Here is a 27,429-nt window from a genome sequence, read left to right as displayed (position 1 = left end):
ACAGGGAGAGATGGAAGCGATGAGGACTTTTGCTCCAAATGGAAAAGGAGAAGACCTCAGTTCCTAGAGATGCTCCCAGAAATAGTCCTAAAGATAAAGATGAGGAAGACCCTTTGCTCCCAGGGAAGGAGAAGGGCCTCTGTTCTTAGAGATGAAATGCTCCCAGAGATGGGTGAAGAGAACTTTTGTTTCTGAACGGCTCAACCTTGAAATTGTACCCCAAAAAACTTCAAGAGTGGACCCTCGAAAGCAGTTGGGGGAAAAGCTGCAAGTCATGGGAAGGGACTCACATGCGAGCAGAGAACCAACCTGGGCGGCTGTCTCGTTGTGATAATGTTTTCATAGCATGGGCAAGAGAGACTCCTCTTCCTAAATGGACTGAACAAGGTTATTATGGAAGTGATAAACAGACTGAACATCTCAAGGGTTGTCTTTTTACATTGTCAGTGGGAGAAGGGAGAAAGGTGGTGGGAGGAGAAGAGTTCTGAAGGTGTGGTATGATTTTTTTTTTTTCTTCTTTTAGGTCTGTTAACAAACTTCTTTATATTCTTTCAAGTTTGGTGCCTGCTTTGCGTTTCTCCTAATTCTTCTCTCACAGAAGGTAAACAGTAATGAGTATTTTAGACCAGACCACTACACTGCCTGAAGAAAGGACTGGGGTAAAATACACCAAAGACTGCAGAGTCAGCACTGAGGTACTGTACCTCCACACCATAAACCAGGATCTGGATCATCTCATGCAACCTTCAGCTACACAAAAATGAAGAAAGAAATCAAACTGAAAATCAGACAGTCCAACGAAACTGAGTATGCACAAGCGATATCCTCCAGTTGCCCAAACTGCAGAAATAAAGCTCAAAGTCAATGCTCAACTCTACCCTCGGCTAATTCAATTTCATTACAATCAGCCCTGCTAGAGTGTTACTGACTTTGTGCTAGCGCTATATCAAGCCCATATCTTTCACTCATATTTCTTAGCGTATGTCTACAAAAGAACTCTAAAAGATGTTGAAAGCAGTTGTGTCACAATAATAATATAGAAACTGGATCAGATATCCTGACAATTTTGAGATTTTCCTGCTGAAGAAAACACTGAAATCCTTCAGAGTAAAAAACAACAGGTTAGTCCAACATCTCCATTTCCACTAGCAGTGATGGTGTGCTAGCACTTCACATTAAACACTGGCAGATGTCAGATGCCGCAGACACACTCCACTCTATCACCTCTGCTCCAGGGAAAAAAAGCTAGCAGAAAGGCAACAGTAAGGATAGAAACATTTAACTACTATAGCTCTTTCTGACAAAAAGACTTAAATTAATTTTAAATTCTTTAGACACCATTTAAACTCAGGGACAATTAAATTAATTTCAAGTAAGCTTACTAATAATTGATGGAAACTAAAAAATGTGGGCCATTTGCATCATTCAATGGCACATTTGTTTCTTATTCTTGAATTGCTTTCTCCACAATTGAGACAGCATGCAACTATTAAATTTCAGTTATTATTCATAATTAGTTGCACAAAAAGAATTACGAATCAATTTCTTTGGTATGCTCTGTTAGCTTTTTTTTTTTTAATGAAAGACTGTCTCCCAGCGCTGAATTTATATACCCATTTAAGAGCTGGTGGAATTATTATTTTTAAACTGTTATAATGCCACCACATCTAAGAGATAAGGACACCACCCCTTGCCCACTTGGGTCTCAGAGGAGACTGCAACTCCCACTTTCTGCACACTTGGCTACACAGAGTGAAACAACTATCTATGAGACAGGTGGCTGCAGAGATGAAGACAAGCTTTGCAGGGAAAGTGATAAATTGAGCAATGCCAATCATGGTAAGGTTTCCCTTCTTTACAGGCACTGAAGAAAAAAAAATCCCTGGTGTGAACAGCAGCTTGTTTCCCACATTACAGGACATGACATGCAATGAGTGCTGGTGAACTTTGAGCCTTGGAACAGTGAGCTCCGATCTAGCCCTTGTCCAACATGATTCCTCACGGATCTTGAGAGATCCTAGCCATAGGACATAAGAGTATCCTAACAATCCTGCAAACACTTACCCAGAAGAGGTAAATGCACTCATATGAAGAATTTCACTGACCTTAGGGAAATGATCCACTTGAATTAAGATCCAAACATGCATTTTCTTTCCAAGTTCAAGACAATTTCTTTGAGTCCCTTACAAGTGATCTTGCAATCTTCTGAAAGCTTTCTTATAGTACAGACAGGTAACTTAGAAATGCATTTTTTATTTACTTTGCTACCAGCAGCCTCTATGAAACATGCTGCTTTATATACACAAATGTATCACAATAATTCAAAGAAGTTTTCATAATTAATTCTTCCTGGTCAGCATAATGACTAACGAAATATTTACAAATGAAATAAATATTCCATTCTCATTAAAACTATATGTTCCACAACACAATACAAACAATAGCATGCAACTGAAAGACAAAATCTTTAATTAATATATTAACAACATACTCTATTAAATCAGGAAGACCTTTGTAGATATCTTCATCATCAACACTTTCTTCTGTAGGGAAGGGCCTACAGAATGAAAAATAACATTAATTACAGATAGCAGTAGCCTAGTCATATAGTGGGCTTCTTTTTGATTTCCAAAATTTTCACCCAGATTATTGTATATGAATGTGTTTATACATTCCCCCCTTTTTCTGATGAACAGTATATGCGTATTTACACTTCGTTACGTGGACTGACACTTAATATAATACAAACCCTACTGCATGCAGTTGTTATAAATCACCACTAATATACATCATTGTCATTTTTGAACTGGGAAAAAAGGTCAAAACTTTCAGGTCTGGTTCAGGGTTTTTTGGTTTCTTTTTGAAAACAAGAATCTCACAAACTTGGCCAATTTTGCTGATTTGCTAGAAGCGAGAAAGAGGAGAAACCCCATTTGTCTTTACATAAATCAGCACTGCATCAGCTTGATTTATGATTCATGTGTCACGATTATCACACAAGTTCTGCAATACTGCTCCTCTGTTCACCTCCTGTTTCACCATGAGCAGGACACATAGCTCAGGCCCTTCAGTGAGTACACCAGAGGTAGCAGACAGCTTTTGTAACTCCTCAGAGGTCCAGAGCCTTGGTTAGCTGCTCACCTGGCAAAGTGGCTTACAGCTAGAGAAGTTCTTAGTGGGGGACACCACCTATCCTGCCTGTAACAACTTTTCCAAGGAGCATCACACCAAGAGGCCCTACTCCCACCATTCCCTATAGCAGTAACATACCTTATTCCTGTGCCTAATGCAATAGGAGTACGGGAAAGCTTTGAAAGTGTTTCTATCACCTGCAGAAAAAGGAAATAGAAACTATGATAAGGTGTAGAACAGAAGCAATAAAACATTTTGTTCTCGATTGTTTCATTATCAGCAGCACCACTTCAGATCAAATTATATAAACAGAGAAAATCTGGCTGTGCCAAACACAATTTGCAATTGGACCTGGATGCACTTGTAATCAAATTTGATCCTACAGACTGCTCGGAACAGTTGGGTTTCTTATTGTAGCTGCAGGAAGAACGGTTTTGAGCTTTGCCGCACGGTGGGCAGCAGAGGGAGCCAAAGGCCAAGGCAGCAGAAGCCCCGGGGGGAACTGGCTGGGAGCGATCCGGGGGCCAAAGCTGAGCCAGTTCTCATCGGCCCCACAACCGAAGCTGCACAACGGAGCCCTGAACCCTTCTTCATTTTTGGAATACGGCAGCAGTCTGGAAGATCTCATTCTAAGAGAATATTCCTGTAACCGCGGAGGTTACACAGATAGCGAGGGAGAGCATCAGTAAGGGTAGAACACATACACGGTCACATACATGGAGTTGTTTTATTGGCAATTGAATTAATACAAGACCTGCTTTGATTCTGCCTAGCATGTCCTCTCCGTCATAAATACTTACTCGTATACTCAGATATGCAAGTCTTATTTGCTAGAGAGAGAAAATGACCCAAAATTATACCCTGCCTGAATTTCCACACTTCCAATGACCAGGTTTCCCCTGAACTCCTCAGAAGTTTCAGCCTGTATCTTTTCAAATCAAAATCCAAATTAAGCTGAAGAGAAATCTCCAAATAAGGCTTTTATCAGCAGTATCAAAATTCAGTACAACAATTCTACTTTTCTGCATTTCACAGGCATTTGGGAATAATCTCTACCATTTGGGTTTTTTATTTTTGAAGTTCTAATTACAAGACTACCCTGACCATGAAAGAGAGTTAAAAGTGCATCTCTCAAAGGAAGGAAAATTACATGTTTACACAGGAGAATGACAAAGTAAAAACCACAGAGAAATCTTACAAACTACAGAGCTTAAACTGAAGTTACAAAGCCTCCACAGTGAATCATATTTCATAGGCAGATGAGCAAAATCAAGAATTAACATTAGATTAATTCTGTGAAAGGAATATCTGGAGTTCATTTAAGCTGCTGTGAAAATTAATGCCACAAAAATTTTCGTTTTGCCTTACAGCAAAGACAAAGAATAATAAAAACTAATAAATATGCCATTAACATAATCAAAGGTGGGGCACATACTTCCCCTATGAACAGAAGAAATGCAATATGGTCTAGAGTAAGCTTTAGAAATTGTGGATAAAAGTTGATTGAATAGATGACAAAATGATTAAAAACTATTTCACATTAATCAAAAGGTCAAAAGGGAAAAAGACTCCTTTAACAAGTCTTACTTTTTCAGGGGAGTTCTGGTTTCCGTAGCAGACCAGAACCTGCCTCTGCACACCTGCAAAAATCCCAGTGCAGAACTGCAAGGACCGCTGAGCCACACAAGACAAGATGCTGTGGGATTCAATGGCAAAATGATCTGTCCTGACACATGGGTGGCACTGATTGGCAAAATTACAGGAGGTTTAAGGGTTCTCGAAACAAAGAGGGGCAAGTCTGGTGAACTGAATATCCCTTACTTGTTTCAACACGGTATTTCCCAGCACACGAAAATCTTTTGCAAACTATTCCACCCACACAGACCCTTTTCCTTAGAGGGATTCTCACTTATCTAGCATAATCAAACCCAGTAGACACATGGCTTACTCTTCACAGCTAATTACAGTTGCTTCAAGATAACAAAAAAAAAAAAAAAAAAAAAAAAAAAGGCTGTACAAATAAAATTGTGAATTTTAGGTAGGTAACTAGCAAATGTTATTCCCAAAGTGTACTGCTAAATTATATTTTAGAGCTATCATTGTGAACACAAACAAAAGCAAGATTTACAAATAAGAGGAATAGAAAAACCTTTTCAGGAACTGATGTGAAAACTTGGAGGGGGCAGGCACGGAGACACACGATGACACCACACACACTGAGGAAGCCAGAGAAGCATTTACAAGAAAATGCACACAGAGAAAAGGACAGAGAAAGGAACTGTACGACTAGAGACAACAGAAGACTACAAGAATCTTCCCTGCTCTTAGAACAGAGACCATTAAGCACTCCAGTCTCTAGTTAAGATTAAAACACAGATACAACTTCCACAGAATAAAAGATAATGCTTACCCACTGAACCACTGCTATTAAACCACAGCTTAAAACAGCGCTGTCAAGAAACAGAACCATGTCTACCAAGGAGTATTTTTCTTGCAGTTGTGGCTTCCCTAAAGAATTCCAAGAAAATATCAGGAATACTTACACCAGTAAGTGTACATGAAATTACCACTTCTGGTCAACACACTTTTTCAAATCATATACATGCAAATGTATTTGCTCCAACAAAATGTGGGGCAAAACAAGATTCTCCTTCCACATGAAATTTCAGTTCTTTGGTTCTGAGACACTGAAGGAACAACTAAGAGTTTCCAAATTTCAAAGTTCATGGGGATAATTGCAGTTATGTAGTTATGGGCTGAGTTTCCTGAAATAGAATTTCAATAGTCGTTCATCAAAACAAAATCAAACGCAGCAAAATGTCCAATTTTCAATAACTGACAAAGAAAGACTCAGGAGTTTTTCAGAACAGCACAAGTTTGAAGTCCTTTACAGTTGATGTGAGGGGACCTCTAATACAGTGCAAGTCTGAACTCCAAAAATTACAATGTACCATACACATTAAAGTCCCTAACATTCAATTTTGCACTTTTCATGTGCCTTTTTTTTTTGCTTTGCTCTCTTCCTTTCAGCAGAGCTTTAAACCCTTTTATGTGTTTAACCCTAAATGACTGCCCAGTTCTCTTCCAAAGCAAGGATTCTGACAAATGTCCCTGTTTGAATGAGGCTTAACTGGATCTTAGTTTAAGTGCAAAAATAGCACTCCTTGCTTGTCCAAAGTGCAGAACAACAAGGATTCCATGCCTGGTGCTGCTCTGCACCCAACAAATGTACCAAGGGCTGCAGAGCTTTGCACACACACACTACTACTAGAACAGTCAGCAAAAAACAGGTACTGAATAAAGATTCCTAATTGACATTCTGGCCAGCTATGACACACAAAAAAAAGAAATATTTATACTCCAAAACATCCCACAACAACTACATTCTTTCACACTGAAAAACTCAATAACTCCATGACTCTCCTGCAGGGAACCTGACACTGGGAGATATTAGCAAGAGGCTTCCAGGCATAAAAGGAAGCCTCACTGCGCCCACCCCAGCACAGCTCCTTTGCACTGCCTAACACCATCAGAGGTTAAGCAGGTCTTTAGAAGTCACATCAAAGTCACACTCTCTTCAAGAAGACGTGAATATCCAAGTTTGTTTTTCAATACATAGCCAGTTTATGCAAAATATGACACAAAATTCAAATCTACAGCCCTGGAAGAAGAAGCACACCTCAGCCTACACCCTGGTTAGTGGCTCTGCTCCTCATTCATGTTTCAGGCACTGTTGGCAAGAACAATAGTCTCACACTGTACATTAACTCTTTACTTCATTAATAACTCTAACAGCATTTTTTTGGCTTGGTATTTATTGTGGCTTCACTTAACTTACAGTTGTATGTCGGACTCTCCAGTTTATGTAAGAACTTTAATATGGCTTGCCAAAACATTATTTTGTAATTTCCTGCAGCCATACTCTTCAGTTAATCACATCAGATATTCCCGTGCCTGCTTACAGCAGCAGTACACAAGAGGGACTGTTTTACTTCTTTCCATAGCAGCAGTGTGTCTGAGTTTAAAATGTCCCTTTCTAAAGTATTTTGGTGGTCTCTTTTTAATCTTGTTTCTTTAAAAAGAACTTGCAAATCATGCAGTTAAAGAACAGATTAAGTACATTTTAAAAGTGCTTTTCCACTTTTAAAAGAAACAGAAGTAAATCATTTTGCAACTCACTGTCTCCCCAAACAAGCAATTCCGTGCTACTGACAGCTGCTGTAAGGACTACGCCCATATTTGTATTTCTGATGTTTACCTAAACTGAAAATACTAAGTGATCAACAAGTGTTGATGGCAACAGTTTCTTAGCTTATGCCAATAAAACCTAGAAAGACTCATTTGTGGTTGGATCATCAAAGCAGTTGCTTCCATGCAGGCACTTAAATCAGGATGTGTTTTCCTAAGACATGGTAAAAGTCAGCTCTGGGCAGATCATGAAAAACAAAAAGCCAATGCATACAGAAATCCAATGTTCCTAGAGAACACAAAGTCATACATTCTCTGCATCATGGGGTGAGGCTCTTATGAGGCCAATTTTAAGCGCCACATATCCAGGACACTTTAAAGCCAGAACCGCTAGTCATGCCCACAAGCTGAGTGAATTTCATGAAGCTGTTTTTACTCATACATCAGACTGATGAGGAGCAGGTGAAAGAGAAACATCATTTTATGTCTCTGTCACCCAGAGATAAAATTAAATTGCTATACATAAATATATTCTCAAATGACTTATATTAAGAAAGAAGGTTTTATCATTTGCTACTGTAGAGTTTACCAGGCTCTGGACAACCTTAGATCAATACTTCATTTGGCACAGAAAGGGATGGGGGGGGCGGTTGAAACATACATTGATTAATATGTATTAATACTGTACACTAATCCATCACTAACCTTTGAACCAAAAGAACTCTAGGAACTGCTATATTTCCATTTTACTTGGTTAAAAAATGAAAAAGAAAAAAGAAAGAAAAAAAGAAAAGACATGTAGCCAGACAACTCCAGGGTGATCACATGCCTGCTGATCCAATGAGCATATAAGTCCAAGTAAAGAGTGTTCGTAAGTTAAATTGAACATTTTCTCTCCATCTGCCTTATTCAAGTACCATGCTAGTAGTCTGTGTTGGTTCAGGTTAGTTTTAATCAAACCACAAGCCTCTAGGGAAGGAGAAAGGATGAAGACTTTTCAAAAAGGCAAAATAAATGAAAACTCGTTAAAATTAAAGGAAAGAAGGGAAGGGCAGGAGGGGAAACAGAGAGAGAGAAGAAAAAACATGACCTAAAAGTAAACCTTTATTTCACATACTGGCACCTGTAACAGGCCCTTAAAAACAAAAACCAAGTTTCAAATGTCAGCTATGCAAATATGCCTCTATTAAAATACTGTTGTGGCATGCACTGAAGTGTCAAAGCCATACAGACACAAAGATATGAATGAAAATTTACAGCCTTGGCACCTGCACCAACACCTCCTTAGGAACGGGACAGACCTCCAGCAGGTAGAAATGCAATTGTCTGCGTTTCATTACACACAGCTTCACATATAACTGTATCCCGATTTTCACCTCATTCAGATAATGAAATCCAGACTTTAGGTGTAGAGCACTGACAGGTGCAATCCAAAGGAAAACTACAAATTTACTTTCCACTGGAGTAATCACCGGCTGCGGGATGCTGCCTGTTTTCTCACTCACATCACCTTCAGCCATCCTGATTCTGGCTCTCTTGTTGTCCATGTCCACTTTTCCATTTCCACTGAACTCCATCCTAAGGAAACACATCTGAAGACTACTTCATCCCTCTTTCCCATCAAGGCTTAGCACTGGCATAGTGGCAGTAAGGAAAACAGACTGACTGTCCCAGGGAACCATGGCAGAGAAATTCACAGCCCCAAGCCAAGTCTTTGTGACTGACAGAAGCCTGCTAGAAACTGTGAAAAAAAGGTTTGAAACCAGGTGCCAAATGCTTTCATGCAGAGGCAGCAAGGGTATGACTGCTATAAAAGCTGCTTTTGGCAGTCATGCACATTTCCTCTGAGCACTGAGCCTCAGCTCCATCTGCGAGAGAAGAGCTCAGAGGGGCTGTTGTGCTGCAGGGGGAAGCCTGGCTGGCTCTGGGCATGCAGACCTTCATACGCTACATGCACTGCCCTAGGAAAGTCTCATCTCATATGCATTTTCTCTAGTGTCTCCACAATGAAGTGGCAGGAAAGTTTCTCCAGAGTAAATAAATAAATAAATAAATCAAAAGACAAAAAAAATAGCCAAGACAAAAAAACTCCTGGGTGTTGCCGCTCTGTTCACAGATAAGCTAAATACAGAGATGCAAACCACGGGGACTTCAAAAGCCCTGGGGAATCAACAGCTACAGAAGATGCAACTTTTTCTCCAAAGCCTCGTAAGAAGGAGAGGTGAGATGGGCAGCTAGGTACCAGGAAGGCAGGCAGAGCTTGTAGAACATAGTTTTTCCAAGCCACTCAGAAAGATATGAGGACAGATGACCTGATGTCCAAAAGGACAGGTTGAGGCCAAGAATATTTACCCCTTGTAATAAAAATGGAACACCTGACATTAAGTTAGAAATACCCAAAAGAAGAGTTCTGTTGTTTTCTTTTCACATCTCTAACTTACACCAAGCAACACTCAACGTCATATGTTTACATTACAGATGTGAAGTATCTACAGCACGTTGGATGCCTCACTAACCAAATATCTCCTCCTCTTTTTGCAGACTGAACATTTGCAACATTTTACTCCTTTTATCAGAAGTGATAACTCTGACAATGCAAACTCTGGAACTAGAACAGTGGGACTGGCTGACAGAACTGCACACATGAATCCTAAACATTAAAGAAGGAGAAACAAAACCAAACGCTCTCTGGGAATCTGTAAAACTCAATACCATGTTATTAGGACTACAATGAGCAAGTCTTGACTAATCAATATCCAACAATGGATACAAATGTATGTACACTTTAAAAAATGTGCTTAAAACGCCATTTTTCAAATTTTACGTCTCTGACAAGGCTACAGTTGCTAGTCCAAAAGCATGAACGGTTCCCTAGATGGCTCTGTTCTTACAAGGAAATGAGAAAGTTCCAACTGCACAAGCAGCACAGTCCTGCTCATTTCTTGGTTCATTTTGTCCTCAAGGCCGAAAGACACCCTAACACAAGCATGGAGGGAAGGAGTTCTAGCAGCTGCTTCCTGTCTGCAGCTCGTGGTTTTGATTCTTTGAATGCCTTCCAACCCTCACCATGCCTTCTGGGGTGTTAAGTTCGGGGCTGTTTTTTCAGTTGGGTTTTTTTCTTTCTTTTTAAGATCTTGCTTAAAGAATGGCAACCTTACTTCAAGCATTGCTGTGTTACGAACACTGCAACTAATAGCACGAGTGCAGGCTGCCTCAGAGCATACAGTTCTTCTAAGTGTGGAATAGAAGTTTGCCTTTTCTGGTGCATTTACTACATTTCCGGTTTTGCATGGAGGGCAAAAGAATACAAAAGGATATTCCTAGGACAGTACTGCAAAACCTATCTGCTATTAAGTCATTCCAGTCCCCTTCAGAATAAAGATTACAAGAATAACCTATACTTAGAAACAGCATCTTCGAGCTGCATTCAGCTTTGATCAAGTGCTTGTTTTCACTGCTTTTGGAACACTCTTATTGATGATACCATTTTTTTTTACCATATTTTATAGGGGTCATAACAGTAATCAATCATGAAAGAAATAGCTTTTTCCTGCATTTTAAACAGGGTATTTTAATACAATCTTTTTCTTTTACCTAAATGTAAGCATTCCTTTTAAAATCCCTAATGACCAGAGAGATTACCAAAGGTGTTCAGACTGAACGTGTGGGGTTTTTTAAATAGGAATGAACATAAATCAATGCTCTGTGTTTTCCAAAGTTACATTTCTTTTGCTCCTGCCCTTTCACAGACTTCAAAAGACTATTTTTACGTTTCGAAAAGAACAAGAAAATTCTCTAAACTGCAACCACCAGTTTGTACACTGTGTAGATATATTTTGGGTGTTCTTGACCTTGGATGTCTAAAATTGGCATACAAATATTTTAGAAGGAAATTAGTGCTTTCATATTCATTATTGATTGCACCTCCAATACTGTTTTAGGTATGCATCCTGCAGTTTAAGTGACGTGTGGTTTCCTCACTCCCACTGTGTTATTTCACTTTAATATTTAAACAGATTTTTGTCAATTTTGATCCTAGCAAGAAAAACACTCAGAGGAGGCTGTGCAATGGAGTTTTCTTCCTCTCTTCTGGTAAAAGCAGAGGAAGAGTTTTTCTTCCTGTCTTGGGTGAACCAGTCACTACCACACTTCTCCCTTTTCTGAGTTTACTTTAACCATTGACTATACAAATTTAACTAGTGTGTGGCTTTGCTTAGTGGCACCAAATCACTCCTGAACCATGAAATGAATTTACTCCAATACACAATCAATGAAAACAGGAATCTTTTTTATGGATAAATACACCCTATATATCCCCTTACTCTCTGCAAGAAAAAGAAATTTCCCTCCTACAGTGCAAAGGGAAGTGAGCTGCTCTCTTTGCTGCAATTGCCCTCCAACTCACTCACAGTGGCTCACAAAAGCCCACAGCAATCTTTCAGGCCTCGCACTCGTAGGAGATCTCTCTACTCTACCAGAAGAGACAAGGGATTAGATCAGTCCAACAGAAAAGCACTTGCCTCGAACACTACAAAAAGATACACAGTAAAAAGGATGGCATAACTCTGACATTTCACTGTCTTCCACTCATTTTAAAAATCATCAGCTTTGACACAGGATTAAAAAAAAATCTAAACTTGAGAAGACATTCTGCAACAGAAGTGGCATTATCAGCTTCTATTATAGAAACTTGGTAAGAGAGCAGTGGTTTGGTTTTCTCCCTAATCATCTGTTCATTCAGATTAAAAAAAAAAAAAAAAATCTAACTACACTTACAGTAGTGAAAGAAAATGTGAAGAAAAATACATTCCCATCATGTTTGTACCCAGTTCTCCTTGAGCGGGATCCTTATATTGAATTACAAAATGAATGAGACAAACTAACTTGCTATTTTTATTTTCTACTGCTTAATTATGGTCTTACTACCTTGAACATGCAGCAGCTTGCAGGTTGTATTATCTACGTGCTACACTTCCAAAATGCCACTGCAGAATTGCAGAACTAAAGAGAAAGTGGATTGATTCCTCTCTTTATTTAAAATGTTTTTTTAAATGTTGTTCTGTAGCTTTCACTTGTCTGGAGGTTGAAAAGAACATTAAGAGTTCTTAAAGTCTCTGATGGGGATCATACTATGTATTTTAGATGTAGATACTGTGATAAGAGTACACCAGAAATACTTATCACTAACCATATAGTTGTATTTACTATTAAGATGTCTCTTGGAATTTCACCATCTCTACTGACTTCAGAAATTTTTGTCCTCTCTTTTATGCTCTTCACTCACTGTTCTAACCCAAGTCTCTGGTCATGTCACAAACTACATTTGAGAACTGATACGCAGAGAGAGAGGGAAGGGACAGATTTCTTAAAATGTTATTCTGAAGGGCAGGTGCAGTCCACTGCATATTTCCCAGCTCTGCCATGGTAGAGGCAGTAATTTCTGACATTAATATCGCCTCTTAGAGCACACAGGACTGTACCTCACTTTTACTCTACAGGGTTTATAGGCATTTCCAAATATTTGTTGTGGAATTGTGCTTAAAAACATTTGTGAAAGGGCACAGGACTAAACACATCCCAAATTGGTAACAAATCACAAAACTTCATTGAAGGCCAACTTCAGTCCTCACTGTTTATGATAAAAACACCGGTAGTACATATGAGTTGAATGACACTCTTGACATGAATTTAGTTGTGCATTTCAGTGCAATACAGTGAGTTCAAACCAAACCCAATACCCCAAGCATTTAGTCCTGCTCCAGTCAATCTCAGCAGCAGCCTACTGTGAGCAAATGCAAGAGCAACTGCAGGCAAGCAGATGCACCTAGAAAACACACATGAAAAGGCCATGCTTTGTGAAAAACAGGCTCCCACATCTTTTGTAGTCAATGCACGAAGTCATTTTGGGGAGATAAAATTGGGAAAAAATATATTGCAATTAACCATGGCAGCGTAAGTGGTTTTATCAAACACACAACATGAAAGATAAAGTTTATCTGATACCAATATTCTCCTAGCACTTTGTCATAGATATTATGGTCTCAATGAAAGGCAATATTTGTGCTAGAGTGTTAAAATTTTATAGGTCAGATGTCACAGGGGGAGATTTCAAACTGAAAGTTGCAATTCATATCCAGCAGCAATCTGAGTTACACCTCTACCTTCTTCATTTTTTTACATCAAACTTCAAATCCAAAACCAAGATCAAAATATATACAAGCTGATGAACACTAAATTGAGTGAAACAGCCTCAATGCTGAAATTTTTTAAAAGCTATTCAGCACTACACACTATTTTATCCCACACTACCTGTAATGTTCCTTAAAATTGTGCTCCTCCCTTTTTACTTGGCAGACACTAATTTTACTGCTTACAGGTATTTCCAACAGCACAGAAATTCCCTTGCTGCACTCATACCAAAAATAGTAGCAATGAAACAGCATCAAAACCAGCTTAACTGAGGCAGATGCATGAAATGTCATCTTCAGACAAGAGCAAAGTCAGAGGATTTGCTGAGACAGAAGTTTTGGGAAATACGAGAGATGTCAACAGGAGAAAGATGTGAGAAAGTTGAAGGAAGGAGAATGAGACACTTGAGGAAGGAGAAAAATCTCATTCAAAAGAATTAATGTAGACAGCTTCTGAAGGGGTTTGAGATTACAAAAACATCCCCTCAAAAAGTAGAAAATAAGGTAAGAAAACTGAAATCAAACCTGTAAAGCAAATGAAACATGAAATGAGAACAAAGAAAGTAACGGTTCCCTCCATGGTAATTTGTTTTAGGAAAAAAAAAAGGAGATTATCCATATTTTCCACAAAAATGAACAAAAATATCAACATATAAACTTCATTAGCTGCATTAACGCTGTTAGCTTGTTGCTGTAGCTGAGGTACCTCCAGCATGCAGAGCACACAGCAGAGATTTTATGAGGTATGTGGATAAGATCAGGACATGGCACAGTCTAGATTTAGGTACAGCTTTTGGAAACTTTTAATCACTGCTGTTCAAGGATAATACAGGCATTAAAACCACTCTTATCCAATACTTTTGCACTTTAGCCTATGGAGAAAAGCCCTTAAGACCTGCATACAACAAATTATAATATAAATTTCTATTAAGGTCTAGTTGTTGGTCAAAATTAAGTGTTGCATATATAACAAACAGGCCAGGCTACTGCAGTACAAGTTTAAGTTTTCGGTGGATTTTTGATTACTTACACTTCAGTGGATTTTTGATTACTAATGTACTTACATTTCCCACTGTCTGTGACACTCAGAACATGCACCACATGGTCTCCATCTTCAGAACAACTACTACAACTCATTAAGATCCAACAGAGCGGGCAAGGAAAATGGCTTCTGACAGGATTCTCTGCCTTTCTAGTTCAGGGATCCTGTGTCTATGAAGCTTCACAGAAAGGGAACATTTTTTCCTTAAGACTTTAGTCTGCCAGTGAACTAACATGGATCAATTCAAAGCCATCATAAGGTCTGAGGCACCCTGTCAGATGGATTCTTTCTTACCAGCCAAACAGCTTTGAAACAGTGGTACAAAGTCACAACACATGCTTGAGAATGCTGACTTTGCTTTTAACATTTTACCTTACACTATCAAACAAATTTATAACTGAATTCCCCTTCATAGCTGGAGTTCTATACTTGCAAACAAGCAAGGAAGCAGTCGTTACTCTGGTACCATACCTACCAAAGGGACCCATTTCACTGCCTGAGCAAACTGTTTCCAACATGCACACAAAGAGCAGAACAAGAGTTAATGTTAGTAAATTTAGATGACTGGCTTCATATTTTTCATTGTATTAGAGGATTATTTTTTTTCCAAATCATCTCATTAATTAGCATAGAAAACAGCTCAATTTGTACATGAGCCTACATTATTTTTACTTGGCAAAAAAAATACTTTCAAATGCTTATGAAACCAGCACCTGTATTCACCTTCATTTTCCATTCCTGGGCAATCACTTGGAAAATAACTCAGCTTTTCAGGTTTTCATTCTCAATAGAGTAATGCAATAAGGCATCTTTCATGACTCCAGAAAAATGTATCTAAGGAGGAAAAAAGTCTATGCTCACTAACTCATACTCACTCTCCTAAATGAGACACATCTTTTCATTTAGTCATAACCAGAAACATCCTGACAACACTGCCTGTTGGTTTACTTGCACATACTCCATCTACATCAGCAGTAGGCGATGAAGAACCTTTTAGACCTTTTTATGCCTCAGACAGCTCAGACTGCCAGCACTACTCTGAGTCTCTGCTTCTGCAAACACACATAAGCAGAAATGCCCTATAAAAGCACAAACACATGACAGAGCACACTGCACTTCCCTGCCTTGCATGGTATTTTTCAGGTCAGCCCAGAGCTGTGCATTGGCACAAGACTCTTGCTGTTTTCTATGTAGCATTTTCTCTGCAAAGATCTTGATCAGCTTCTGGAGTTCACAGTCCAGGCTTCTAAAAAGTGCTATTGCTCAAGTATTTTTTACTGCCTTGTTTTTTTCTATGACACAAGCCTTGTTCTCGATTCAAACACCCCGAGTAGTTTTTAGTCATTTATGAGTACTGATTTGATAAGAAATAGAAAGCTAAACCCTCCTCTCAGATTCAATGTTCTTTAGGTCAGTTTTAAATGAGGAATCAGTTAACTTCATCTTGGAATTTGATAAATGAACTCTGAGAAATTCAGGAAAAATAAATCTGGTACAGGTCCAGATTTCTTGAGACATCACAGCAGTTCATATATGCATATATTGATCAATATACATTACAGAGAAATACATGAAGTATAGACAGTTTCATGAATAATCTTGCCTAAACACTTGTCTATTGCATTACAAACTGACTACTGCTTAATATCAACTTTCGTCAAGAAAATATTATTCTAAATAAAATATACAGCTTAGTTAAAACCTCCTTTTGACAGTTTCCAAATAAATGACAGTATCATATACCTTGGAGATCCTAAAATAATTTTATTGAACAATTTGTGTCAAAATTCTAAGTTCCTTCTCACAACTTCATCTCTAGAGTAGTGGGGGTTTTTTTTCCTGCTTAGACAAAGGAAATAAAACTTTACCAGAATATCAGTGCTAAGACTTCTTTTTTCCTTTTCTGAGTTTTGGTGGTACAAGACAACATCAAAGACTGTTCTCATTGTACTATTAAACATACAAAACTATGCTCTGAATAAGATGCAAGAGGAAGCAATTGAAACTAGATTGAGTATTTTTTCTTCAGAGGAGAAAAATTAAGGAAGAGACCCTCATATTCAGATTCTAGAGAACTGAAGGAATTTCAATAGAGCCACAGTTCTCCTCTGATGCTAGGGAGTACTTATCTGCCACACAGAAAAATCTGAAGATGATTTAAATAAGCACAGGAATAGTAGGACCAGTCTTCTAGCAAAAACCAAAAGACAAAACAAAACTCCAGAAACAAACCTGAAATGCATAAATGGAAAAGGCCCAAGAAGCACTGTAGGGATGGGGATGTACACCAGACTGCAGGGCAGAGTGGTGAGAAAGGCAAAGAACACAGGCAGCAAAGGAGACAAGGCAGTGATGAAGAGTAAATAGTAACTAACCACAGAAAATTAGTTTAAACATTAAGTGATGAAAGGCTAAGTAGGAATGATCAGATAGATTACATTCTTTGTGTGTAAGGCAAGGGTGAACACAGGGCAGCATCAAGAGGCAAGCATGGGGGAAGGAAAGCAGCAGTTCTGCTGCCCAGAGCCTGTGGTCAGAGCACTCTGCTACTTGCTGTGGTTATTGCTTTGTTAACCTGAAGTCTGGAAGTGGCACATTTTCCTAGTATTTAGCAGACTGTTCAAGACACAGGTGGATTAGTCACTTCCACAGGACAACCAGACGTAAGGAATTACCTAAAAGCCCCACAATTTGAACAGAAATATTCTCATGCACTCCCATTTAACTCTATCCAGCATCAGCATGGTTAATCTAATTAATAATATACACAAAGGCAAGATTTAAAATCAGTTTGGTTGTGACTCCTCCAGATTCCAAATTCATGCCACCCAGTTGTGGGTGGCAAATCTTCATCCAAAAAAAACAAAATGTAAACGTGTATTAGTTTGTAAAAGTTTAAAAATCAAAATATATGTTATGCTTAAGTTCCTAGTATTCAAGTTCTTTCACTAAATTTTGGCTAGATGCTTGCTAGATATAGGAAAACTACTCTACTTCCTATGGTCTGAAAAATAGATGAATTCATACTCCAATTTGCTTCATTTTATAAGGAAATATCCATAGAAAGAGAGAGTATTGAGAATTTTGTATCAGATGTCTGGTCTAGAATCCACTTTTTCCATGACAAAACATGCTAAAATGTGTTAGTAATATTAATATAAATAAAAATATTTATCCTAATTTAAAGAAACTTTGTACTAATTTAGCCAGGAAAAACCTGTTTGTTTTCTAATAAGGCATGATCATGCCTTTAACAAACATTTTTTGGCCACAAAATATGCAACTGAGAAAAACCATCTTATATCCAGCCTCCAAGTTAGCATATACAAAAATGTAGACCTCACCACTTTGGAAATGGTATGACATTTCTAATCAGGTGGTTTAAGAACTTTCATTAACTTCACTGAGTTAATTGAACTTCAATATTCCTAATGAAGCTTGTTTACCAACACCCAGATTGTTTCTCACAGATCACAGACTGTGTCCAGCCACTACTTAAGGCATTCAGCTGGTCTCAGCTTTCCTTTCGGTTAGATGAAAAACTCTAAGGGAGGTCCTCCCCAAATCAAAACACTAAAACTCAGTCTCAAAATAAGCCCAGAACTGTATCACTCAACAGTATTTAGTAGAGCAAATAAGTGCTACAAGAAGCTGCCATGTTTATGTGTGTGTGTATATATATATAGTACTTTTCAAACAAACTGGTGGTGACCAAAAGATATGATAAAATCGTAAGAAATTGCAACAGCCAAGTAAATAATCTTAAAAATGTGCACAGCTATTCTTGGCTAGCCACTTGTTTCAAAGAGTTATTAATTTATTATTTATTATCTAAGTGAGAAAGCATTTGAAAGAAAATCTGAAGGTAAAAAAAAGATATTAAAAAATTAGGTCTTACTTCTAGTTCCGCTGCTTTTAAAGGCATGAATACATCGCATAGGATCATTCCACTGCAAGGCAACTACAACCTCTTATCAGGACATTGATAGTGATAATATTTAGACAAGTTAAGTCAACTGTTTGGACAGGGCTGCCACAAGCTTAGCATTGTGTCCTTTCCTCATGCCATGTTTTATTCTCCAAAGCTGCTGTCACCTCCTAGTTATCTCCTCGAGCCCAGACACAATTGCCAAGGTATATTCAGGTACAGCAGTCAGAGGGCACACAGCTGGGGCTATGCCTCATACCACTCAGGAAGATCATTCTATTTTGATCTAGCACTGGGGGAGGAAAAAGCTACATTATGCCCTACTGAGTCACTATGCAATCAACAGCATCTCTTTAAACTGTGCTGTGAGTTTTGGGCAACAGTGAAGGCTGAATGGGAATTACTGTAAAACTCCTCAACCCACCCGTGACCTACATTCAATTTTTTGCTCTACTCTCCTTCAATGGCACAAGCAGTAAACCCTCCCTCAAGTAATCTACATATTTTGGTTAAAAAACGGGTTACATAGTACACTGAATTACGCAGCTAGTATCAATTAGCCACTGCAAGAAACACATCATGTGCTTCCACAATGTCACTGATGGATTTTTGCTCAAATTAGTTCTGCTTTAGAAACACCTTAAACCTTCCAGCAACTTAAAGTTGACTTGAGGAATGAATTATACTTACGTGAACTAGCCCTCTATTGGTTTTTCTGAAGTAATTCTGTGAAGTGCTCCTTACATGTTCATAGAACAAAATGGGATCCAGTTGAAGACCTAAATGCAACCTACTCGAACCTGTATGTAGCTCTAATTTGGCAATTTATCATGTTAAGGTTAAAATTCATGTATGAAAATATGCTCAGAATAGTACACTCCAGAAAACAATATCCTTTTGCCAGCCCTTTCAGCATCGTGCTGCATTACTGCATCATACAGTACAACTATTCCCTAAGGCTCTTCACAGGCTGGTATAGAGACCCATGCTGGCCTATTCACAGTTTTAAACTCTAACTGGGTGAAACTTCAGGTCTTATTTGCTTGTAGAGGTTAGCAGTAGCTGAAGTCTGCCATTTAATTTCACTTTGGCTAATAATTTTATTTGCCAATACTTTCATTTCTTCTGTAATACTTTCTACTTAGCGGTTGTCATTATTTACAACTGTTTCTAAACACATTGCCAAGTTTATCAGCTAATACATTCATCATAAAACCTTACACTGAATGATTTAGTTATTGAATGGCTGGTTTGAAAATTAAATCCTCAGTGTTCAACTAGAAATGTTTCCCCTTCAAAATCTCATTAAGAAAGCCATGAAAATACAAACAACCTGTTCAATAGAACTTTTCCAAATAAATCTAATTCCATGCAAAGTTAACATTTAAGACTGAAAACCTAAAATCCCACACTTCTGCTATAACATGTTTTGATGAGAAGAAAAAGCCATGTCCCCAAATATGCTCAGTGTTTGCACAGAAAGATGCATTAATTTTTCGAGCAACATAATCTTTGTGATCTAATCGAATAAAACACAAGCTTTTCAGATTTGTAGATAAATACATTGGAATACACTCTTCTGACATATTTTTCCATTACCCATCTATTCAAGTATGCATGCTTTCCAAAGGCATGTGCAGCTGACACTTACTCATAACACGGTTGTGTCAGAATTAAGAACCAGAAAACATAATTCTTGATTAGCAAACCCTTCTCTATCCTTGTCACCACCTCTAACACAGTTTGCAAACATTTCTCATTAATTCATACTATTTCCTTTTTCTTAAATACTCAAAGAGTGTTTCCTGCTGCAAACCATTCACTGCAGCTTTTGCTTTCTACTGAAATTGGACAGAAAAAGCAGTGAATTAATCTACAATAAATCTAACTACCACAGCATTCTTCAGGTTAAACAAACCCTGAGCTTTTGATACTTACAAAGAAACAAGCAGCAACTACTGAACTTTTCACTCACGTACACTCCTGCTTTCCATAGAACTCCCAGCCATACAGAGCTGAAGGCAGTCTTCCCCTTGCCTGCAGGAAGAGGGGGATCTCTACAAACTGAGAAGAAAAATCATGGCCTGCCTGGCTTTCCCCCAGCATAGGAACAGCTCCCAGGTGTGGCCCAGCACATCATTAGCAGCTCCTCTTGGAGAAAGCTCACACAAGCCTAACTCCTCAGAGGAAATCGAAACACTGCCTAGGTGATGGTTGAAACCACATCTCCCTAGCTGGCAATTTGTGCCTCTGAAGTAGAGTTCAAGAGTAGCGCAATCACTCTGGTGGAGGTTTAGCACAGACACCCTTCAATCACGTTTTAAACCCATTATATAGAAGAGATGGGGGGAAAGGTCGAGGGGAGAGGGGAGGGTTAGGAGGCGTCTTTCAGGACTTCACATCATTCCCAGGGGGAAAAAAAAAAGGAAGCAAAAACCAAACTTAGCAAGTGTACTTAGTAATTCTCTAACTTTTTCCTACTAGAATGGAGCAATGAAAGTAATAAAATTTATTCTTTTATAACTATGCATAACAATATATCAAGCCAATTGAACTGCTGTTGTCATCATTAATGGACACAACAAAAGACATTTGGCAAGCGACATGGGGACTGATAAATATTTCAAGTTGTTCGGTTCTTAATACCATTTTCATTTGTTTTCGCTTCTTTGCCGCCTTATCTTTGATTTTTATCAAGATACAGTCAGCTAAGGTTCAAAGTGAACTGCAGGAAACAACAAGAAAAGCAGGTAAGAGTGCAAAACCGTATTCTAGGTAATTCATAGTGCTGTTTGGGTCAGCCTCTTGCTCAGACAAAAAGCCAGGCACAGAGGAACCACACAGAACATTAGGAAAGAACAGTTTACCAGTACACCATAGTAATTAAGCTAAGCTTGATGTAATCAAGACCCTTCAAGGATAAACCAATAAGAAACTGAACGCCTTTTATTTAGGTCCTGCAGAAAATAATTTCACATTTAAATTGGGTGCCCACTTTACTACTACTTTTGAATAAGCATCCTACTGTATCTTGAACATGACCTTCTTATTTCAAGACAGACAAAAAAATGTTTCCTACAATTCTCTGGCGGTGAACAATTTCACTGTCACAGAAAAAAATACACAAACCTCTTCAAAGTGGATATGAACTACTTCTGCAAGTCACTCATTTATTACTTTTTGGTTTTATTTGTAGTTTATATTATTATTATTTAGACCAATATTTGCAAATTCAGGAAGACTGGGTTTAGACGTCAGTTTCCCCACCTTTTGGTTACTGAAATGCTTGTATTACAAGCACTGCAGGGAATTAATAAGGGTTAAAAGCATTTGTATAAACAAATGTGTGAGAAGACTAAGTCCTAAACCTAGTTAAAACTATTCATGCTTCAACTCCCCTCTTCCTCAAAAATTTCTTTCACCTCAAAAGGAAATGCACACTACCAGAAATCAATGTTATGATTTCAGTGTCCCCAAGATAGGTCAATCAGATACAGATAACATTTGGACAAGATCATCTTAAGAACAAAGAAACAAGTACAGAAACTCAGCTTTATTTTCTCATATTAACAGTTTCTTGTTAACCTTGGCTTTCTAACTGATAACATTTGCAGAAAAACTGAACAGAACCACATTATAGAAGAACAAAAATATCCCAAGCACTCCCTTGGATAATCATTTTTCATTAATGATCAAATATTTGTGGCGTGTTCAACACTTTGTTACGTGGTCAAACCCAAACATTATTGTTACCCTTTTCACCAACTGGAAGCAAACTTTATAACTTGAAAAGTTATAACAGACCTGAAAGAAATTCATAAAAATCCATTTTGAAAGACCAGTGAGGCATACTCTCACTAGTATTCTCTCACTAAAACATTCAAGACCATAATCCTGAAATATTCAGGCCATATGCTCATGCAGAAGGCTATAAGCTCTTGCTAATGGTTTTAGGTTTACTGAAGTTATATTCCCAGAAATTTGTAGACTACTTGGCAATGACCACTGCAACACAGTGTTACAATTAAGGACACTAAATTTGTCTAGCATTGGTAATGGTTTCCCTGGTCACATCATGGCAAACCATTCCTGCAAGTTTTCAGAGACTTCCCAAAAAGGTGGTTCATAAGCTATACCATTACTCACCCCACTTCTTCACCCACCTCAATGCTTTGCCCAAAACTGTGATTTATGTTCTTTGGAGCTGAGGTGATTTTTTTACTATTTAAGGGATGCTTTTAGGGAGGCTACTGTGTTTGACTTTTATGTAATTCTATACAAACAGCAGTGATAACGAACAAACAAGGTCCCCACATGCCAAGCATTTCAGCAGTTTTGCAACAGGCTAGTATTTTCTTACTCATTTTGTCCAAAGCATCTCCATGGAGAAGAAAGCTGAAACCTGTCCATATCTTCTGTTTCTTCACTCTTCCACATACACAAGAGGGGAAGTTCAAGTGTCATTCATCCCAAACCAGTCCATCCTACTGAAATGCTACTCCCGAAAACAATTGTACAGCTAGATTCTTGACCAAACATTTAAGCTCTTTTTTTAAGTTTATTTTACAACTAAAAGAGCTTAGACAATGAAGATACGGAGCTCCACTTTTAATGATAGGCTTGTTTTTATCAGTTCAATCTTTCTTCATTTTAATATCTTTACAGAAATACACTATAATGTTTTGGCATGTTCCCCCATGCTCTGTAGTTTTGATATGACTTTATGAGTGCAAAGTGATCATATTTTGCTCTATTATCCCAGTGATTAAATTCAGCTAATAAAACATGAAACAACTGCAGATAATCTCAACTGTTTCAGTTTTATTGAAGATTTTTTAGACACTTTTCCTCCTCTCTTTTCCTAGAAGGGTATATAATTTTTCATAACTGTTACTTCTTGTTGTGTTGATTTTGGTGTGTGTATCTCATGCACATCTGTCCAATCTTCCTGGAATCCATTAAACCTGAGGGAATACTAACACACCAGGATTTTCAACGTCAACATGACTTTCTCCTGCATCATTACCCAAATTTCCTTTGTAGTAAGGCAGTGACTACAATGACCACAAACTATGTGACCCAAGTATAAGCAACTCAGTATTTTCACATCAGTTGCTTGCTTTTACATAAACCAGCCTTTTAAGTGTCACCAGAGAGTAAGCGACACCAGACATTATGTTATATGCTTTTAAACAATTAGGTACTTACTTCATTGGTGGTACTTGATATTTGATCTCCTTGTCTTTTTAAAATCACAATTGAATATTGTACATTATTTCGAGACAATTGCTATGTTCCTATTAGATCAGTTATATATCACAAAAACACTCCATGCTCAGTTACATGTTCTTTAGAAAATTTAAAAGCAGAGCACACATAGTGCTTTTCTGACGCTATCTGGACACCATTTTGCCCTCACAGGACCCCAAACACAGCTCTCTGAGGCCGCGGAGCATCTATTGACATCAACAGACACCAGAACTCATCCTCAGATTCCCATTTCTGCAACACATTAGCTACAAGCTTCCTTCAGAGAATAGGGATAGCAACAATTTGTTGTGGCACACCAAGCAGCAAACTCTGCTGTTGGAGTGCACAGGGCTCAGAGCTGAAAGAACAAGTACCAACAGTATTTGCTTATTCTGGCACACAGGTAGAAAGGAAGAACCTGACAACCCTGCGGTAGTGAAAAATGACTCTCCAGCATGGAATTCATAATGAAAACATTGTCTGGCACCTCCAGTGCGTGGGAGAGCATTTCATGCTCTGTCAGAAACTTAATTCAGCAACAATGAAACTTACTGATAGAAAGGTGAATGAGTGGGAATGGGTGCATACCGTAGAACTCCAAGAAAATCAAGCTATATACAGTTTTAAAAAGCAAGATATAAAGAACCTTCCTATTCCTGTGTAATGTAACCCCTCATTTTTTCAACCACAGTCAGTCTAAAAATAAGAAACTCTGTGCTGTTTTATTTGGAACAGAAGAAGACTTATCTTATAACAGCTAAAATCAATATTCATACAGAATGTACACATTAAACAAACTCATGAGATTACCTGTTTCTATTTTTTAACCTATTCTTTAGCTATTTACATGTTGTTATTTCAGCTTCACCTCTGATTCCCATCCACTCCACATACACCCTTCTTTTTCTCTAATCACTGAGAGATCAAAGTCTCTGCAAAGTGGAGCACAAAGTTCAAGTCAAATTTTCATACGTTCTGTCAAAGCATCTGGAAACAGCTCATTTACCCCTAATTATTTAGTGCAAGTTTCACCATTACAACAAACATTTTTTAACCAGTATTTCACGAGGCTCTTAAAAGTCTTATGACTATATTGGCAGGATACAGCTGCTACTTCCACAATGCTCTGGGTTTGTCTGCCATTTTCTTTAAAGAGTTGAAAAATATCAGAATATTTAAAAAAAATGCAGTTGCCCTCACCAGGTCTCTCACCTTATTTTTCCCCTTCAACCTTACTTCCTTGAAGGCATATTGTTCATTTACAGCTGACACATTTCTCCTATTCCCTCCACTAGCATGTTTAAATATAAATAAAGTGACAAATTCAGTAGTAATTTCTTATAACTTAAACTGAAACATTTAAAAGTAACAGATAAGTTTTATGGAGCCACCTCAGCAACACTTTATTTACATCTCACCACTAATAAAGACTCGCCAGCTTCTGACATCTGAAGACAGCTTCCAGTACATTCAAATGCGTAAAAGGTTGTAGGTAATGAACACACTCATCACATCACCTATTTGAGCAACGGTTTGGGAAACAGTGCTTTTAAATCATACTCCTCTTTGTTTGCACCTGTGATCATTTTAAGATCATTCATATTTTGTACACATTTAGAGAGAGCAGTTCAAAGAATTCCTTTAGAAATGGCAGGATGACTTGGTTGCAGTAGCAGGAAAAATCTGTAGCACTATTTTTTTAGCCTTTTGAATACATACAACTTCTGTTCAACGAAGCTGGAGATGCATAGCTGTATTGCAGTTGTTATTCACAGGAAAATATAATGAAGGGGAAAGTTGAAAAGCAAAGAACAACTTGAAGATACATTTTCCTATTCTCACCACTGTTACTAACAATCAATTTCCAAAGTAGTAAGTACATTATCAGATAGGCAATTGAAATCTCATGCCACTTTGAGATATTTTCTGCTAACTGTACAAACTACACACTTAAAGGCACACAAGTAACCTAGCATACCTTTTCTTTACTTGCAATTTTATTAATTTTAATACAGTTGCCATTTTTCCCTCCACCTCCATAGATGGCCTGAAGTTCACAGCCCCTTTCTGAAGCTCACTACGTGCTCATTTGCACAGTCTATAAAACATAGCCCAGCCCTTCTGAATACAGTCCATTCCAAGCTCCACTCATGCATGGCAAGTTTCCACACAAGCACCCAATGGAAACAGCTGAACAGCAGAGCCATCAAGCACCTAAAAGCTGCCCAACACAGTTATTGCAAGGACTGCACAGCCTTGTTCAATTCAGCACCTCCACCTCAGCACGAGCAGCTGCTCCCACGCACAGCAGCACCTCTCAAATTTGTCACTGCATTTTCACCTCACAGCTTTCCAAGAAAGGTGACCTAGACTAGAGAAGTCATTACTTGTATGCACTAAAACTGAAAAATCAGTGCCAGGGATAATTAGTCTATTTGTGCTATATTGTGGCAGCAAACCGTAAAAAAATCCACATCTCCACATCCAAATTGACTTTGGAAAGAGAAATTAAATACTAAGTATTGTGGATGGAATACAGTATTTCTTTTAACCAGTTATTCTATTTACATAAAATAATATTCCAAAATAAATTCTGTTAAAATTACATATCAAGAGTACCAAAAACACATTTTTGGGTTAAATTCACCATTAATTCAGAACTTGTTTACTGGGTATTCAATTATGTGGGAATAATAATTTGCACTACAAAATCTTTCTTCAAAACTAGACTGTGTTAAAAACAGGACATGTTTACGTGGCAGAAAATAAGAAACTTTCTGCAAGTAATTAGAGCACACAATACGAAAAAATTTCTATGCATTAGGCAAAGTAATCAAAGATTTGAATCAAGCACTGAGATATCTGACTTAAATACCTTAAATAAGACATTGCTAGTGCACACAAAGAAATAAAACCCAACAATTTTAAATTCCTCCACTACTTGCACAATCAAGACAAAAACAAATCTCGTTTTTAATGAACCAAATATGTATAAAAGGACCACATTTTAACAAAACCTTTGTCTTAAATATGATTTATGAGGACAAGATGTTCAGCAAAACTGAAGAACAAGTGTGATTACCAGGTTATCTAATTTAATGCTCAAAAGACTTAAAACCAGACAAAAGATTGAGAAAAATAATTAGACATTTTGGTTAATGATAATCACTGAGCCATTTCAAACAATCGTACTGCAGCCCAGATTCATTCTTGCACTCTTACATCATCTTTACCACTACACCTACTTATAAAGAGAGCAGTGCATAAAAATCAGATAGTAAAATTATGATCTCTAAAAAAGCCAATAATGCTTAAGATATACTAAATTTGAATAAATAACTATTTTTAGTGCTACTTAGGTAATTTTTAGACATTTTCCTGTGAAATTAGGGTAATGATACTATGACTCAAAAGCAGAAACTGAAGTTGAACTAAACACAGGTTGGCAATGACAGATCAAACATACGTAGGAGGCTGAACAACAGACTGGAAAAAGCTTTATATGTAAAATAAGTAGTCACAGACTTACAAAATATACTGTAAATATACTGTGCAAATTAGATAGTCAAATTAACCAATTATAGCTGTGTCTGAGCTTTACAGCAGGTTAGGAAAAAAACAACTAACTGTCAAAAACAAATTTTACAAGGGCAAATTATCTGGCTGAATTTCAAGCACCTGAGAATGAAGAAACATGCTCT

General features: G+C 37.9%; 1 protein-coding gene across 3 annotated transcripts in view; it reads right to left on the bottom strand.

The window, feature by feature from the left end:
• Window positions 1-27,429, bottom strand: part of VAV3 (vav guanine nucleotide exchange factor 3) — a 122,720-nt gene that overhangs the window by 94,828 nt on the left and 463 nt on the right. For all 3 annotated transcript variants that reach the window (XM_017729759.1, XM_017729761.1, XM_017729760.1), the window contains exons 2-3: window positions 3,271-3,329; window positions 2,492-2,557 (exon numbers count right to left, since the gene is read on the bottom strand). In XM_017729759.1, the coding sequence (XP_017585248.1) occupies window positions 2,492-2,557; window positions 3,271-3,329 (125 nt within the window). The remainder of the gene's footprint in view (window positions 1-2,491; window positions 2,558-3,270; window positions 3,330-27,429) is intronic.

This window comes from Corvus brachyrhynchos, unplaced genomic scaffold, assembly GCF_000691975.1.
Source record: "Corvus brachyrhynchos isolate BGI_N302 unplaced genomic scaffold, ASM69197v1 scaffold101, whole genome shotgun sequence".
Classification (NCBI taxonomy): Eukaryota; Metazoa; Chordata; class Aves; order Passeriformes; family Corvidae; genus Corvus; species Corvus brachyrhynchos.
Note: the sequence above shows the minus strand (reverse complement) of the source record. Positions and strands in the feature narration are given on the sequence as shown.